Source organism: Poecile atricapillus, chromosome Z, assembly GCF_030490865.1.
Source record: "Poecile atricapillus isolate bPoeAtr1 chromosome Z, bPoeAtr1.hap1, whole genome shotgun sequence".
Taxonomy (NCBI): Eukaryota; Metazoa; Chordata; class Aves; order Passeriformes; family Paridae; genus Poecile; species Poecile atricapillus.
This window is the reverse complement of record NC_081289.1, coordinates 108,335,454-108,352,748: the sequence shown is the minus strand read 5'-3', so window position 1 is coordinate 108,352,748 and position 17,295 is coordinate 108,335,454. Positions and strand designations below refer to the sequence as shown.

At 37.8% G+C, this 17,295-nt stretch overlaps 1 protein-coding gene across 7 annotated transcripts in view; it reads left to right on the top strand.

Moving 5' to 3' along the window:
* NTRK2 (neurotrophic receptor tyrosine kinase 2) overlaps nt 1–17,295 on the top strand; it is a 194,116-nt gene that overhangs the window by 13,213 nt on the left and 163,608 nt on the right. For all 7 annotated transcript variants that reach the window (XM_058827381.1, XM_058827387.1, XM_058827382.1 and 4 more), the window contains exons 2-5: nt 3,990–4,064; nt 4,296–4,367; nt 10,258–10,326; nt 13,389–13,543. In XM_058827381.1, the coding sequence (XP_058683364.1) occupies nt 3,990–4,064; nt 4,296–4,367; nt 10,258–10,326; nt 13,389–13,543 (371 nt within the window). The remainder of the gene's footprint in view (nt 1–3,989; nt 4,065–4,295; nt 4,368–10,257; nt 10,327–13,388; nt 13,544–17,295) is intronic.

The following is a 17,295-nucleotide window of genomic DNA, read 5'->3' as shown; positions in this document are numbered from 1 at the left end:
GAAACATTTCACCAGTGAGTGTTTATTAATTTTGAAATCTTTATTTCCCAGCTGTATGAAGTAGAGCTAGACATATAATTGATTTATTTTTTTGAGTGTTAAGAAAATATGCTTCCCATAAAGGGAGTTTTTTGGCAACAGAAATACTTCTGAAGCTGCACTGCAGTGTTATTTGCTTGCATCTATGTTGTTAAAGCTAGCATGTGCTAGTTTTTTTTCCTGCATGTCCTTATATCTCCAGATGGAGTAGTATACCTTAACATACATTAAGCAGGAGGAAATAGAGTAAGTAAGTTAAGAAAGCATATTTCTGCTGGCCTTTTATATTCAGGTTAAGGAAAAGATTTAAAAGTTGTCATGGAAATCCCTTTTTTAAATTACTAGGGAATAAAGTAATCTAGATGGCTTTAAAGCCATCAGAACCCACTTTCTTAATGCTTTTGCAGTTCAGAAGTTGCTTCACTGGTGTTAAACATAATCTGTATCCTTTCACTTTTGTCATGAGTGTAAGTGAAGACCAGCCTCTCAAAGGAGATCTTGGAGGAGGTGACTCTTACAGATTAGGATTTCAAACTGTTGTTTCCAAAATGTTGTAGCAGTGGTGAAGTGGGAGTGTGTGACATTATTCAGTAGCTGCAGAAGTGTGGCAAGATGAACATGCTATTATAGGTTGCAATGTGCAAGCTAGGTGTGTGATTCTGAATGCCTTTATTAGAATTAATCAGTAATTTACAAGGGGGAGATTAAATTAGAGATCTGAAGGCAATTATTGTTTACTGATTACTCACTGAAGGAGATGCAGAATGCTATAGTGTAATCAAGCAAATAGCTTTGTAGGCAGCTGAGGGCTTGATTTAGAGGCAGCAGCCAGTATTTGTGAACTCATACGAGTGGTCTGTCTGGTGCTATCCAGCCAGGTTCTGGCAGTGCAACACTGCTGTGGTGTGCAGTGTGAGCTTCCAAGCTCTTCACGTGACTTCAGCCAGCCATGAGTCAGTATGTTTTTCTTCTGTGCTACAGTAAAAATGTTCTCTTAAAGAATAGGGTGGATATTCTTAAGGGCAGGCAGGCAAATTACATTTCTCAGCATCACCCACTGCAAGTCAAAGCTTTTAGAGTATTAATGTTTGATGATAAGTAACATTAAGGTAAAGTTGTTGTGAAGAAGGTAAAAATAGACTTCAGTTAGAGAGAGGTTTTATTTCAGCTCTCACTCTAAATTAAACAGAAGAGCAACTTTCCCTTATAGGGTATAGCTACATCATTCTACTCTTTTCTTTCTCATGGCTATGACGTAGCTGTAAAGGCTTAACTTGAAACAGACCTGTTAACTGATTAAGGAAGTGTAAGAGGATGTGACCTGCTTATGGTAAATTATGTCTGTCCACTCTTTTCAAGATTTCCAACTGCATGAAGTTTGCTTTACTGTTGTGTTCTGTACTGAGAGTGTTTTTATAAGTGTCTTGCAGAGTAGTCATTGAGTTAGTTACACCTAGACAAAAGGTCTTCTTAGTCCCAAATGGGAAGGTTGTGAAAAAGCAATGGTTTCTTTTTGTTGTTTCAGCTAGGAAATAGAATTATAAATCATTCATTTTAGAGAAACCAGTACCAGCTTAGATTAAAGAATACCCAGCTCTCCCCCACCTAGGGTTTCTTCTAAGGGATGCAAAAAGGGAAGGAAAGAAGATACCAGAAGCTCATATTACTACTTCCCAAATATAATCTGTTTTGTCTATTCCCTGATGGTCTGATACCAATCTTTTTATATAGATTGTGTGCTCATGCTAAGAATTTTGTCTGAAGTAAATTGTGAAGCTTCATTGGCTTCAGCAGAGCAAACCATTTTCACTGAGACTTAACACAGGATGTAATACACTAACAAATTTTTGTGCAACACTGTAAGTTATGACAGGTTCTGGACTTCCTTGTGGTGAGTGGTTCTGGTTAAATGTTTGTGTGATTGAAATTGCAGTGTCAGATTTGGATGGGTGATATGTGTGTTTAAGTGATGGATCTGCATTTTGGCAGTGTTTGCCAGGTTTGGGTTTTTTTGATGGCCTAATTTTTATCAAATGCAACTAGTTACTCTGTTTCTTTTCTTTAAATCCGAGTCTCTTGACACTGTGTGTTTTACTGTCCATTTTCCTCAATTCCTGCTTTTATGTGATTTCCCTATCTCTATTTGAGCTTGACAGAATTCCTTGTCAATCCCTTGTTGTTTGATAACTGAAGACAGGATGAGGAAGGTATCTTTGAAACCTATTGCATAACTTTATTTTAGTGTTCTGAGGTCCAAGTGACAAAGATGCAGGATACTTAACTCAAGATCGAGTTCTTCAGAGCATGTTTAGAGGAAGTATGTTCATTGACTTGCAGGAATCTTAGATGAAGGAATAGATAGATTTTTGTATACTACTTCATCACTGTTGGCAAAATACATAAACTTGCCAACACACAAAAAAAACCAACCAAACAAAATAGGTTAGTAAGTATTGAGATTAGTAAGGTGAGCCTTACTGAAGGCTATCTTAAAAATTCAGGAAAGGAAGCACAAAAAACAAAGGACTCTGATCTTCTAATGGGTATCCTGTGTTAATCTTATTCTGAAAAGTCTCGAAGAGCAGTCATTGTCATATGATGCTTAGTAATGTGCTCCAGCTAGCATCATGCATTGTCTTTTTATTGCCCTTCTTTTTCCCAAGGGACAATGGATGCCATTAGGGGAAACTTTTTACTTTTCCTGGTACATGGTGAGAGCATAGCCCAAGTCAGCATTGCATCTTTGGAGGAGAGCCCAAACCAATTTATGGGATTCTCAGGCTTCTGTTGGGATTTAGAAACACTGTGAATTTTTCAACACAACCAGCTCAGGCACATGGATTGCCTTTGGAAGAGCAATATGCCTTCTTACTAATTGACCAGAATTCCCTTTAAATAAATTCTAAAAACTGCTTAGAATAAAGAAAAGTTTTCTTCTAACAAAGAAAGACTCATTCATTTTAGGAGAACCCACATCTGTTTAGTTTGTGATGCTTGGTGCAAACACATGTCAATCTTTCTTTAAGTTTTTCTGGGACCGGGCTTATATTTTGAAATGTGTGGACTCCAGCAAGCCATCCCTTAAATCAGGTGTACTTTTCTGCCCATAATGTCAGAAAAATTGCAGTTTCCACTGATTTCTTCTTCCTGGACTGTATGATTTGCGGTGTGAAACTTTTTTCTTCCTGTAGAAGAAGTAATGATAAATTTGCTGTGAACATTTTAATTTCCAGTCTGCGGGATGTCCCTGGGTGTTCAGATACACATGGTCATAATACAGAGAACTGGCTTGCAGTTCTTGCAGAACTTGGATTGCCCACATCCTTTTAGGCAGATATTAAGGATATATGAGTAGATTCAGTACTTTAATCTGATACAGCAGTTTCTCTTCTCTTAATTTCTGCTTGGGTGTATAGCATTGTGAAGTACAACCTCTCTTTTCTCAATTTTCCTATTGCCACACCTTGTAAAAAGAGCAGAAATTACTTTGTGTCAGGGAAAAAATAAGAGTAAGAAGTGATTAAGTTAACATGAGGGAAAAGACTAGGAAATATGATTGTCTCTCATTGTAAGTGGTGATAACTCCAGTACGATCTTTAAACTTGTCCCCTTTGTTGTTGTTAAATCCATGAGGTAAGGACATGTGTCTTGGAGAATGGTGACATTGTAATGCAGCTTTATTTGGCCTTCAGGTTGGCTTGTTTCATCATTTCCCCTGTGTAAAAATAAGCTGCTCCCCTGTCCCACAAAGTACCATTTAAATGATGAAGAAGATTTTAAGGAGCACTTTTGTTCTGCAGCTGGTCTAATTAGGACTTAGAACTAATTGCAGTAGGTCAGCAAACATAACTGACTTCCATACATCAGTGCATGATTTCTGAACTGCATTCTAAGTCAAAGGCATGGAAGGATCCACTTACATACTTCTTTCGGTTTTGCTTTTTCAACAGTTACATTGCAAACCAGCCAAATTTGGAAAGTATCAATGACAATGAAGTTGGATTTTATGTTGGACTTAAAAATCTGTGAGTATGGGATACATTTTATACATCTGTTTTTTCTGTTTCTTTTATAGAAGCATGTAGAGACCTTATCAAACTGTATGCCTAACTTCATGTATTACTGAGCAAAGTTGTAAATCTTGTGCCTGATCCTTCCAGAGATTTCATCCAAAGTCTTATTTTAATAGGTATTATCATTACACTTCCCATTATGTTTTAGATTAAACATTCTAACAGTTTTATTACTTTTCCTAGGACCGTGGTGGATTCAGGCCTAAGATTCGTGTCCCGTCATGCTTTTGTGAAAAATGTGAACTTACAATACATGTGAGTAAGAATAGTGTCTGCATTCTAAGTCAAAACTGCCCAACTCATGTTCATTTATTTATTGTTAATTTATTTCTATCTCTTACCATTTACTTCATTAAAAAATATTTTAACAAGACAGACTTATAATGGTCTTCTATCATTAATTGCCCTTCAGTAAGATATATATGGTAAGGAACTAGTGGATCATAAAAACATGATGTGTGAAAAGACCATCCAGTTCATTATCCTGTCTCTAACAGTGTACTTCAGCTGTGTCTTTTGTGCTAAGTAATGTAGCACAAAGAGTGTGTCTCTTGAGGGTATGATGTCCACACAGTGCATCACACTCAGTGACATGGTTTTGACTAGCTCTAGTCTGACTCAATGAGCTGAATATATTTAAGCAGCTGCAGTGCAGGAGACGCATGCATGGAGCACATCTAATATAATTTGATCAGTATATGTGCCCAGAGACTGTGATATGACTGTGAACTGAAGTCCAAGGGGTGATTCACTTTAAAAGCTCACTCAAGATCAGAACTAATGCACCCACAGCAGAATATAGGAATGATGTTGCTTTCACACCCAAATGTGATTTGTAGTTCATGACCTACAAGAAGCAGATTTTGTACCTATGCAGCTTTTTGACTGTGTTTTTCTAGATTTGTTATGCTTTAGATTTAGCAAAGGCTGAACTGATCAAAGTTCTTTTTTTACAACTTTTGTGCCTTCTAGTGGGACATAGAGTAGCTCACTTTGGTACTTACATGGGTCAATAAAACACTGAGATCACACTGTGAGTGGCTCAGTTCTTCACAAGTGCCCTGTTTTAGCCAAATATTCCAGGTATCTGCTTTAGTCCATACATCTTCAATAGATGAACACTAACATGTATTAGCATTTAACCAAACCCTTTGCTTTTATTCTAATGAGATTTAGAAGACATAATGACAAACCTTGTCTTTGTAAGGTACTTTGTTGTAAAAGGAAAGAATTGTTGAACAGAACACAGGGTCCTGTTTGATTTGATCTCTTTCTTCATGAGATGGAATCACTTTCTGACCTGTGTTTTCCAAAGAACAGCAATTAATTTGTGTAAGGAAGTGGACGTGAATATCTGTTTCTGCCTAGACTGTAATTGCTGTCCTTAATATGGAACAGTCACCAGAGGAGTGTGAACCAGATCTTGGGAACCTGTGAAATTTATATTGCTTCATATAGTCATTAATAAAGAACTTTTACTATAATCAGTTGGTAATATAGGGGAACTGCATTCCAGAGTAAATTGAAGTGTTTGCGTCTATAACAGTTGCTCAGTGAATTATGGCTGTAAACTATGAAACTCCATAAAGCCAAGTGCATGTGCACTGGCTGTGGAAATATGCAATAAAAACATGCTGTCTGAGGGACATATTTGCAGAGAAAGATTTAGTGACTCTGCTGGGAGAGAAGTGAGATTCTCTCTCTGTGCAATGAAGCAGAACAAAACAAATTCAAGTCTGGGATCAGAAGGAATATTGTGTTACATTTTTACATCTTTTCCCCATTGCATTAGCTGCTGTGAGGGAATCTATTGGAATACTGTATATAGATTAGGACACCTAATCTACTCATCTTGAAAAATGCTGCAGAGAAGAGTAGTGGAGCCATAAGGAGCTTGTAAGGCAAATACTATAAGGAGGCTCAGAGCCTGAGTATGATCAGTGCAATAAAGAGCCATTTGAAAAGGTACATACATCATTGCAATAGGATGAAGAATAATGATTTGAAAATCAAAGACTGAAATAAGGAAGAAGTTTCTTACAATAAGGGTGATGAAACACAGGCACTCTGGTTGCCCATAGACATGGTGGATGACGCAGTCCTGGAAGCATTCAGGGTTAGGTTGGACAGGACTCTGAGCAAGCTCATGTAGATGAAGATGTTGGAGAGTTGGAACTAGATCACTTTTAAAGGTCCCTTCCAACCCAGACTATTTTATGATTCTATGCTTCTGTGCTCATCTTATCTTTAAAATAAGAGTAATTATGATGAAGAAAGCAAACAGTTCTCTCCATGACTGTGAATATAGTGTGAGAAATAATGAGTTTAGTTTGGAGAAAGATAAATAGAGTTTCAGATCTTCTCAGCTGTCTGGGCAGGTAGACACCATGTAAGATGTGACAACAGGTATGAGCTCTTGAGAGGCTTTTTTGCATGTTGCCTTAGGGAAATGGGTTTCATACAGTCACAAAGTGTGTCTGTCTCCAGTGTTTGCTTCTAACCAAAACTTACACAGGTAAACAAGTTTTTAGAAAACTGTCTGTTGAACAGAAGAGAGAGACCCTATCAAAGTTACCACTTAAGGGAAAAGAATCACTCTACATATGTGAACTGCTAGACTTTACAGAATCCACTTGAATAAGATGGCTTTGAAGTGTTTCAGCCATAGGAAGAGCTTTATTTGAGCATACAGTCAAACTGGGAATATGTTTTTGCTGGTAAGCAGGCTTTAGTAGAGCTGCAGCTCATGAATCACCTTGTTAGAAACAAATTAGACTAACTTGACATCTGTTCAGTTGATAGAGATGAATTCTTGATGCAGAATACTTACATTATGAACCAGGAGCTTATCCAGTCTCATACTATGTTTTCTTTTGGTGGGATTTAGTTATGTTGGCAGACACAGGATAAGCCTAGATAAGATGGAAAATATTAAGTGGCACCAGCTGCTCTAGATGCACAGGACAAAGCAGCAAGTATGGAGGTATTTTTTACTAAGGCTGATCTGTTATCCCTGCAAAATGCATTTGTTTGTTTTCTTTGGCAAGTCATTAGGTACACTAAAATGTTTCTGAAAGCCCTAGTGAAACATGGCTTGTTGTCATCAGCAATAAAAATCCTGTTGACTGCCTATGGAGGAAGTATAGCTCCTGTTGTGGTTGGGACAGTGAAAACTATTAAGAGCTAAAGGAATTTAATTTTGAAAGGGTAATGTATGAGTATAGGTCTTACATTTTATTTGAAGTATTTTATTAAGAAGTCTTACATTTTATTTGGAAATAAATTTTTTACTATCCCATAAGGAAAATAAAAAGCATTTTTCTAAAGCTTGATGTAATTATATAAGCATTAATTTTGCTATGATACAACTTTATTTTTTGGTCTGTGAAAAATCTTTTAATGTTGTTAAGGAGCTATATTATATAAAAGGTATATTTCTAAATTTAGAAGGTTTCTTTATAAAATTATCTATCATGAGAAGATTTGAGTAATAACATAAATGACAGGAAAATAAATGTCCCAATAGATGCTATTAAAGTGTAATTAATAGCTTTGCTCAGCTAATTTTGGTGTTTACACTGCCCATAGACTCAACCTAGCCAACAGCCTCATTTTAGTAGTGCTGCAGTTTATAAGCTTATCTGCGGCTAACAGTAATTTAATAGACCTGTGTAATACACATGTCTGGTATATTGTCAGTGCCTTTAAACGTAAAAACATTTCACAGCAAGTGCCTATTCACAAAAACTTTAAAATATAGTTGTTGTTATGTGCCAGCCTGCATATGAGTGCATCGCTGAATCATAAATTGTGAGTGTAGTGTATACATACAGCTCCAGGTATTAAAATGTGTCTGTATCTCTACACTGTTCAGGTTTAGGTAAAGCAGCCAAAGGAAACCATTAGAGATCAATTCTGCTGCAGATTTCCCCTTGTTTGCACACAGGGCTGGTTCCAGCCATAGGCAGAGCAGGCTGTTGCCTGTGGAGGGAGACTGAGTGTAGCAAAATGGTCATGTCTTCACCTCTTTCCCCAGTTCTCCTTAGATCTGTTCCCTCCTCCTCTTTCTTGCTTCTCCTTTTCAGAAGCACAATAGGTGATAGAACTCTGTCCATGTTGCTAGCTCTGTAAATCTTTATGTGGTTTCTCAGTCTGTTTTTGTTCTACTCATATTGCCACTGATTTGCTTTTAGCTGAATTAGGGCTAACAAGTTTAGAGTGAGCTTGATCTTTTCATGAAAATACAGGCATACTTTTGACTAAATCTGTGTCTTCTCCTTAAGTTTAGCTTCAGGGCCAGGCTCTGTACTCTTGACTTTCTTTTTCTGTAAGAAAAAAACCCTTTAGAGCCTCAGATGCATTTTCTTTGGGCTGCTGGCTGTGGTCTTTTTATGTGTGGTTGAATTGGGGAATTAATTTTTATTCTCTTTCTATGAAAGTGGAAGTGGGATCATTAACTACTTCAAAATAAACCTGGCATTGATTTTTTTTCACTTGACATGAGTTAAGGAAACTGCAGTAGGCATCTCTGTAGTCAATTAAAAATGCTCACTTTATGAAAAAAATATATATAAAATTAAATTTACTGTCAAAGTATTGCTCAAGGTGATAAATTTATAGCAGTGGTCTGCAGGTAAAGCCCACTGTATATCTGATTGTCTTTTAGGAGAGGTAGGATTTATTTGATAATGCAGATAAGAGAGGCAGGTGCATGCATTGCCTGGCAATACCTCAGGGGCCTCCATATGTGCTGCTTGTCAGTGTGGGAAAGAAGCAATTCCCCTGTGTGGTGAGTGAAGAGTTTCTCATGGAGGGATGGAGTTTGATGTGGTTCTGTGTTGGAGGCAAAAATCCAAGTCAGTATGAGGATCCAGCTTCTTTTCAGCCTCCCAACACAGAGTGACAGTAAAACCACATAGTGACAGTATTTGCTTAAACATAACTTCTGTTCTATATGCATATTGTGCCTTAATATTGATTTATCTGATCAGAGTCCATGAGACATTTCCACCAGCATCTGCCACAGGGCAGTGCAGTTCACCTGACTAATGAAATAGTACCTCCTGTGTTTTGCTCTCACACATAAAGACCAGTTAGTTTGTAAACTTCAGGCTCTTCTTTGCCAGAAGGAATCAGTGATGAAATATAAATATAATCTCTTTGATTCTGTTCTAAACATTTGTACAATATCCAGCTTGTAATTTCTGTGAAAATTATCTTGTACTCAAAGATCAATGACTGAAAGTTGGGAAGTAAACACTGTCAGATAAAAAATAAAAAAAAAATTAATCCCTGGTTTTAGATTCAATGCAACGCTGAGTTTGGAGCCCCTATGGCGCCTTTATAATACCACATAAAATTCATGGTATTTTGGCTCATAACACTGATTTGCGCTTTACTGCTGGCAGTTAAACAGTTTACTGCTTTCACTATCTTTAATTCATAGGCTGATAAGACTATACAAAACCAGCATTTTTTTGCTTTGGGGTGGAGAAAGCAGTTTTGTAAGCCCATGAGGGGAGGAGTATTTCTGGTTCAGATTGACATTTCTTTGCTCTGCATAATGGGAGAAGACCTTTCACTTAATTACCACTGGAAATCATAAATGCTTAATTGACATAAAAAAGCCCAATACAGGCATTTTACAGTTTTCCTTTTGATCTTCCATGTGGGTGCATATTGCACATGCAATTTGAAAAGAACAACTAAAGAGTTCTGATGTGGATGTGTGCTAGCATGTGAGGAGGGCTTATATGAGTAGAGTTTGGTACAGCATCAAAGAAAGGGATACACCCATTTCACATGAATAAATTGAGCATATAATTAACACCTGGACTTTACAAAATACTTTTGAAACACAGTTAAATCTGCTGCTTTTCTGCGATTGAAAAAGTGCTAAAATTGAAAATATTGATCCTTGTTGAGTTTGATTCTGAATGTATTTGGCATTAGATGCTGACTGGATTCAAGTCCTTGAAAACATTCAAATCATAAAGTTAGACTGGACACTGCCCTTTTACAACTGAAGTCAAAGGGTTTTTAGAGCTGGTTCTACTTCTTAATTGCTTTTTCAGGAGACACAAACTGTATTTTTAGTATAAGAAGAAGCAATTCTAATTAATGCAAATTTTTTCTTTTGCCATAGAAATTTATCCAGAAACAAGCTCTCAAGTTTGTCCAAGAAGCCTTTTCGCCATCTGGGTTTGTCTGATCTGTAAGTTGTCATTTCTTAAAATATAAGTCTATTTTTGGCTGGAATGGGAGAATAACACTTCGAAGTTTGTTCTGTTGAAGGCAGAGGTCCATCAGGAATTAGAAGTGCAGTTCTAGTCCAAAGAAAGCATCAAATCTGAACAGTTAAATGCAGAGGAATTTTCATTCCAGGGCTTCCAGAAGGTTAGGTATTTATTTCAAAGCAACGTAGAGGTGAAAATAACCTCTTCTTTCAGCTTTAAGATATATTCTTTTGTGAGATTACTTCACACAAAACTACTGGTGTTTATTTGAATATTTGAACTTGTGAAAATACAGTCTTTTGCACATACTTATACAAAGATTGTCTCTCATATTCTTATAGTGGCTACACAGCTTGTATGCTTGTGGCTGGCTATTTAAGAGTATCTTTATTTTCTCAAATTCTTGAGTGTGCTTTATATAATCATTTAGCAATGAAAGCACTGGTAAACATTTCTGTATCGATTTTTTTTCAGTGCTATATTTTTTATTTTTATAAAAGAAATATAGCAGATATTTTTATTCCCTGTTACATCTGCCATATTTTCTTACTGACATACATTCAAAAATTTTGGTCATGCTGTGCATTCTCTGTTAATATGCAGAGAGCCTGCAGGTGTTCTGAGAGAGCTGGGGCTACAGAGGAGAGGGAGGTTGCTCTTTTGGATCTCAGAGCAGAGTCAGAATTTGTGCAAAGTGCCAGTCCAAGTCTGAAGCACCTGACATGCAATCCTAGGCCTCTTTTGGTGAACTTCAGCATGTGAAAAGTGAAATGAGCGAATCTCAGTGGCACAAAAAGACTATGTCCTTTAGGTATATTTTGTTGATAATTAAGTTGGTATAATTCCTTTATGGCCCAGGGAACACTGTTCACTGGAAAATTTTTTTTCAACGTGACAGTTGCTGAACTCTCTAATGAGGATACTAGCCAGCTGCAAAGCTCCCCCATTGTTCCATGCCCTTTGTTGTTTTGCTGCTTCTGCATGAAGAAGCAGGGCAGAGGTAGTGGGAGTGAGCGAGATATGGGAAAAATGGATAGTGTGAAGGTTAAAGAGAGTAGTATTTGAGGTATGGAGGCAATGTGTGATGATGATGTACAAGTTGAGAGAGAAAGAGGATACAAAATTGAGGTAGAGTGTTGTGGGCTTGGGAAAGGGAGTGTAGGACTAGACAAACTGAAGTTATGTAAATAAATATTGTGATGAAGTGAGACAAACAGATGTGGGGAAAATGAGGGAAAAAAAGTGGAGGGAGAAAAGCAGAGCCCGAAAGGAGGAGAAGCAGTGATGGAATCAGTATGTTTGAACAATTCTGTTCACAAGTGTTTAACACATAGCTGGAAGATCAGAAACAGGGGACAAGGAAGAGTGTTGGTAGGTGAATCTGAGATACTAATGTTACCATAAATAGCCTCTAAAGAACTTCCCCTAAATATGATAGATAAGTATGTTTGTCTTGTTAGTACTCTTGCAAATCAAAACTTAAAGGGATGAGAAGTTTAGAATAAGGTATAGTAGAGGATAGTCACCAGGTATTACAGTGAAGATGATGCCACCTTGGAAGGTTTCTTCTTGACAAATGAGCTGCAGCCATAAAATTACTGCAAACAAGGTAAAGACTTGGAATATGCTGTCCACAGGTCAGAATTTTTTTTTCACACGAGTGTCTGTAGGGGGTCATTATGGGTCCAGCATCCTGCCAATGATGTGCCTAACTCCCTAGATGGGTTTAGCACAAAATAAAACACTAGAAGGCTGCTCAGCCATTGGTCAAGAGAAATTTCTCTTTTCCAGGAAGCCATAGAATGAAACAGGAGATGGAAGTAAATGTCACTGTTTTGAAAATGCACATAATAGGTTTTGACCCAAGGAATCATCATATTCATACTATGTCTTGTGCAGACAATTTTTGCTCATGCTAGATGTTAAGGTCCAGTGGATGACTTCTGTGAATACAAATTGCTCCTTCAGACACTTTTGAGGATCCCTGCAGTTGTTTCTCCTCAAAGAACTTGAGGTGGCTTTTGGAGAAACAGGTTATGGCTCTAATAAGATTGTTTTTTTCATGATTTGCACGCTTCATGTCTTCAGGAGGCAGTTATGAGCATAGATTCTGGAAGAAACTTGAGTTTCTGTACATTAAAAATACCTGTGAAACTTTGTTAAGAATGATTTTTCTCCTGATAATGAAATGCCTTAAACAGACACTTGCTCACCCACTTTATTGCATCTCATGTATGCCAGTAGAAGGAAAAATAATGCTGGTCACTGTTTATGGAGATATTTTTCTGTTCCTATTTAACATGCATGTAATTAATTGCTAGTTGTGTATATTTATCAAATTGTAAAACTAGAATTTGTTAAGTTTGCTAACCTGTGGTTTAAATTCTACACAGGGTACCATATCAATTTCTGTTTCAGGGCCATTTTTTTATTTAGTATTTCTTCATGATATTACCTATGGTTTTACCGTGAGGCTTTTCTAGAGTGTTGTAGCAGATGAATTTGAAAGATTAAGAAAAATCTTCTTTTGTGATTAAAGTTTGTTAGAGTGTGCATATAATCCAAGACTGACTCTATAAAGAATTTACCACCCCACAGCAGTAAACCATTTCTGAAGTAACTGAGTGGTGGCTCAGGTGTAGAAGGGATGAATTCTAATCTCTTCCTGATTTATGAAATAAAATGGAGTTTCTTGAGCGGCCATTCTCCATGGGCTCCTGATTTACACAGATGTATTGGAAATAGTAGCCAAATCCCCTGTGTGAGCTCTCCTGCCTATGATATTCTGGGTTCTCAGTGCATGCAGCGCTTAATTCCCTGCATGGAAACTGTTACCACTTGGCAGTTTACTTTGCACTGAGTTTACCAAAGGTGCATGCCTTATGCTTCTTAAGGAAAGGGTTCAACTTGCCTTTGTTAACCTTCCTAACTAACTTGTATTTTCACCCAGATGAATGCTTGGAGCCCCCCTGGCCCTCATTTTTTTTCTGTATGCTTGGCATGTTACACCCTACAAATAAATTGGTGTTTTTTCCTCTAGGATATTGGGTGACAATCCATTCAAGTGTTCCTGTGAAATCATGTGGATTAAGAAATTTCAAGAGACCAAGTTTTACACAGAAACTCAGGACTTATATTGCATAGATGACAACAATAAGAGGACAGCCCTGTTGGATATGAAGGTCCCAAACTGCGGTAATATTCTTTTAATATAAAACTACTCCTAAATAATCATGAGCCCAGGAAAAACAAACATGCTTTTTAACAAAATACTCTTCAGGATGACAATAGTGCTCCAAAGGAGGTTTTCAGTGGAGATATTAACTGTTCAGTGGTCTTTTGACCCACATGGAATGGTCCTGGGAACTTCATAAAATAATAGAATATCCTGAGTTGGAAGGGACCCATCAGGATCATGGAGTCCAGCTCCTGGCACTGCACAGGACACCCCAGGAGTAACACCATGTGCCCAAAAGCTTTGTCCAAATGCCTTTTGAACTCAGACAGGGTTGGTGCTGGAACCAGTTCCATGGGAAGCCTGTTGCAGTGCCCAACCACACTCCTGATATCCAGCCTAAACTCCCCCAACTCATCTTCATGCCATTTCCTTGAGTCCATTGGTTACACGTGTGAAGAGATCAGTGCCTGCCCCTCATCTTCCCCTCGCGAGGAAGCTGAAGACCCCAATGAGGTCTCCCTTCCATCTCTTCCAGGCCAAGTGACCTCAGCCACAACTGATATGGTGTCTAGGCCTTTCACCTGTTCATGTAAATACATTTGTTCTTCTCTTGATTATCTAAGCGCGTACCATTATTCAAGTGCAGGGAAACAGAATACTGATTATAGATAGCACACAAGTAATATATAGGATGCATGTGCCTTTGTTGAACTAAATATTATTTCCAAGCTCAATAGACATTCATAGCTCAATTTCACCTACTTGAAATTTTTTTTCAGGTATTTATAGTTCATGAAGTATTTATTTTCCTTCAAAAATACTAGTATTAGGACCATTGGAAGAAAATTCAGACCTGCATGCTACTTGAGACAAATTAGCAACAGCTCTGTTCTTCATGCAAATAAAATTCTCCTGAGCTCACTTTAAAGGCTATACAAGCGAGTTATATCAAGCTTAGGTCTGTGGTATACTGTAGCATATTTTTTTCAGGTATATGGATCTAGAAAAAAAACAGGAAAAATTATATAACTGTAAGGTCATCTCCTTGCCTTTTTTGCCTTTGCCTTCCTTTGCCATACAGTTTTGCTGCCTACATACAGTTTGCTGCTGGGACAGCTGGGGAAAGGTTTCACTCACTAGCTGGAGATTTCTCCTCCTCTGTGTATGAGGGGCAGAAATGGGGTGTTTCCAACATGATGTCACATCTGCTGGACTCTGGAAGCAGAGTGGGAAATGGCAGGCAGGAAGGAAAGGGAGCAAGGGGATCTTCATGGAGAGCTGATTTGGGTGGGAAAAGCTGTAAGTGAATGTGATGAGTAGGAGAAATTATACCTTTTATCCTTCTGTCTTTGTCCATTGAGTGTCCTTTTCTCCACTGCCTTGTGTGCTGGCTGTAACATTCTCTGATTGCAGCTGCCAGCAAAGAACAGCCATGGTGGGGACCACTGCAGGCCCAGCAAGTGCAGCATTTAGTGTCAGTAATGTGTTTCGTGGCCTCATATCATTGTTGATGTTGTGCTCAGCTTCTTTCTGGGGCCAGGTGTGGTGGCAGAAATGGTGTTAGTGTCTCATGCAATCAAAAAACTCAGGGAGTCTTGTGAGCTGTGGAGTTGGTCTTGTGTGCTCCAGTATCTGATTTACCTGAAATGGGAGATATAGTACCTAGCTGAGCTAAATGGATCCAACTTTCTGCTCCAGCTGGATGGACTAGAAGGTAGATTAATGTGCTGGGTGTAGAGAGGTCAGCTGTTGGGCTGAGATCAATTACGGCAAAAGAGAAACTCCAGCACATTTTGTAACATTCTTGGCTGGCACCTCTAGAAGTTACCAGGTTGCTAGGATTTTCCTTTGAAAACTTTAGATTTAAATACTCAGAATTAAACCTGTGTAAGGTTAGTTATTTCCCTTGATTTCTTAACCATCTATAGCCAAAACAGGCTTGTCTCTGGATGCTGTTTAGGTGCATAGGTCTGTACACGTGCATGCATCCTGTGGGCATATCTTGACTAAAATACTTGTCATGACAAGGGAAGGTGGTACTTAAAACTAGAAAAGGAAAAGGAGGAGGAAAGGTGAGTATATACAACGTTTAGATTAGAATTTGCAGTATGTGTAATATGCATATGGAAAACTTGCATTGTATTGAAGATCTGAGTGGATGCCAGCACATGCCTACATTGATGTTTACAGGGCCCAAATTTCACTAAATTTGACATAATTTTTCGTCCCTTTTTTCCCCCTTTTCTTTTAGCAGCTGTTTCCTCTTAGTTTACCTTTTCAAAATGAACCAATTCAGGTTCATTTGATTCATAGATTTTTAATAAAGATAACAACACTTTCTTTTCCTAGACACAGAGTAGAGAATCCCTACTGAAGAGCAATGACCATATTGATGGAATGTGTTCTGGAAGATAGCTTAAAAATCCAATGCATGGCTGTTGTCAGTATCTTTACAGATATTTTTCTGTATTTTAAAGGACAAGCCTTAGCTTCAAAACAAAACCACTGATGAAGATGGTGTCTTTCATTTCCAGAACCTTTTGAGAAACTAATATGTAGAACTGAAACAGAAGAGGAATTCAGCTTTTGACATATTGAAGTTTTTTTTCCTGTGAAAACCGTGATGCTTTTTAGCTTCCTTTGCTGTGAAGAGAAATATTTAGGCATGTAGGCTTCTGCATTTTTAGTAAAACATTTTCTCTTATTTTCTAATTTTTTCTGCTAATGAAATTGTTTCATCTCATCTCCTTGTTGAACTTAATGTGCTGATTAAATATTGACTATCATTTAGATGTCATCAACTTTTTGATTAATTTTATTGATGTTTAAAGCCAGGTACGCTCACTATCTAGAGGATCTTTTCCATCTGCAGTATAAAAAGTGCAAATCGGTAATTTTTTTCCAACTACATTTGAAATGTATGTAGATATGATGAAAATTGTCAAATTTTTCTAGGTTTTAGGATTTAGGATTTAGGACACGTAATTACTGTGTCAAAGATTTTCAAGTTGCATCTATCACAGTAGTAGAGCCTTCTGTGTACAGAGATGGTGGTTTTCAGTTTTGCCATTCTCAGAGCATTTGCCAATTTTCTGTACAGCATGGACAGCACCACCACCTGGGACATCTCCTTTTGTTTTCATCTGATAAATAGCATTAGAAAATTAATAGAGAACTAAATGAGTAAACACTTTATTCTTATTAATGCTCCTAAGCTTTGGTGTCTATTATCACCAGTTTCTTAAGTCGTTGGAAGTGAGGCATGTTCTGTGCCTTGGATAAGGTCACTCAAAAGCCTGCAGATCACATGGAACTCACTGAATGCCAGGGAGGCAGGACTACATCCTTGGGACTGATTGTTGATGTGTTGCTTTCTCCCTCTGGTAGACATTCAGTTGAGCCATTATCATTGATTTCAGTGATACTGAAAGAAATATTTTTCTTACTGTGTTTTGTGAAAAGGAGTGGATTCTACAGCTGTCTTTGCAGTCCTGTGCAGATTTGGCATTTGCATGTCTGGTTAATGGCATTTTGCCTTATCTGGCCAATTTAGCTTCGTATATGGAGATGTGGTGCTGAATCTTTCAGTTTTGCTTACTGTGCCAGCTTTGGATGGTTTTTTAGCATATATTCTTTAGGAGTCTTTCTTGTCACTGGTAATGTATACTTGCTACAATCCACTGAACAATGTCACAGGCTAGTTCCCTGTGCTAATTTGCTTTACGTATCACTAAAGTATGTGCAGAGTGGCTGGCTGTTTGCATCTGCA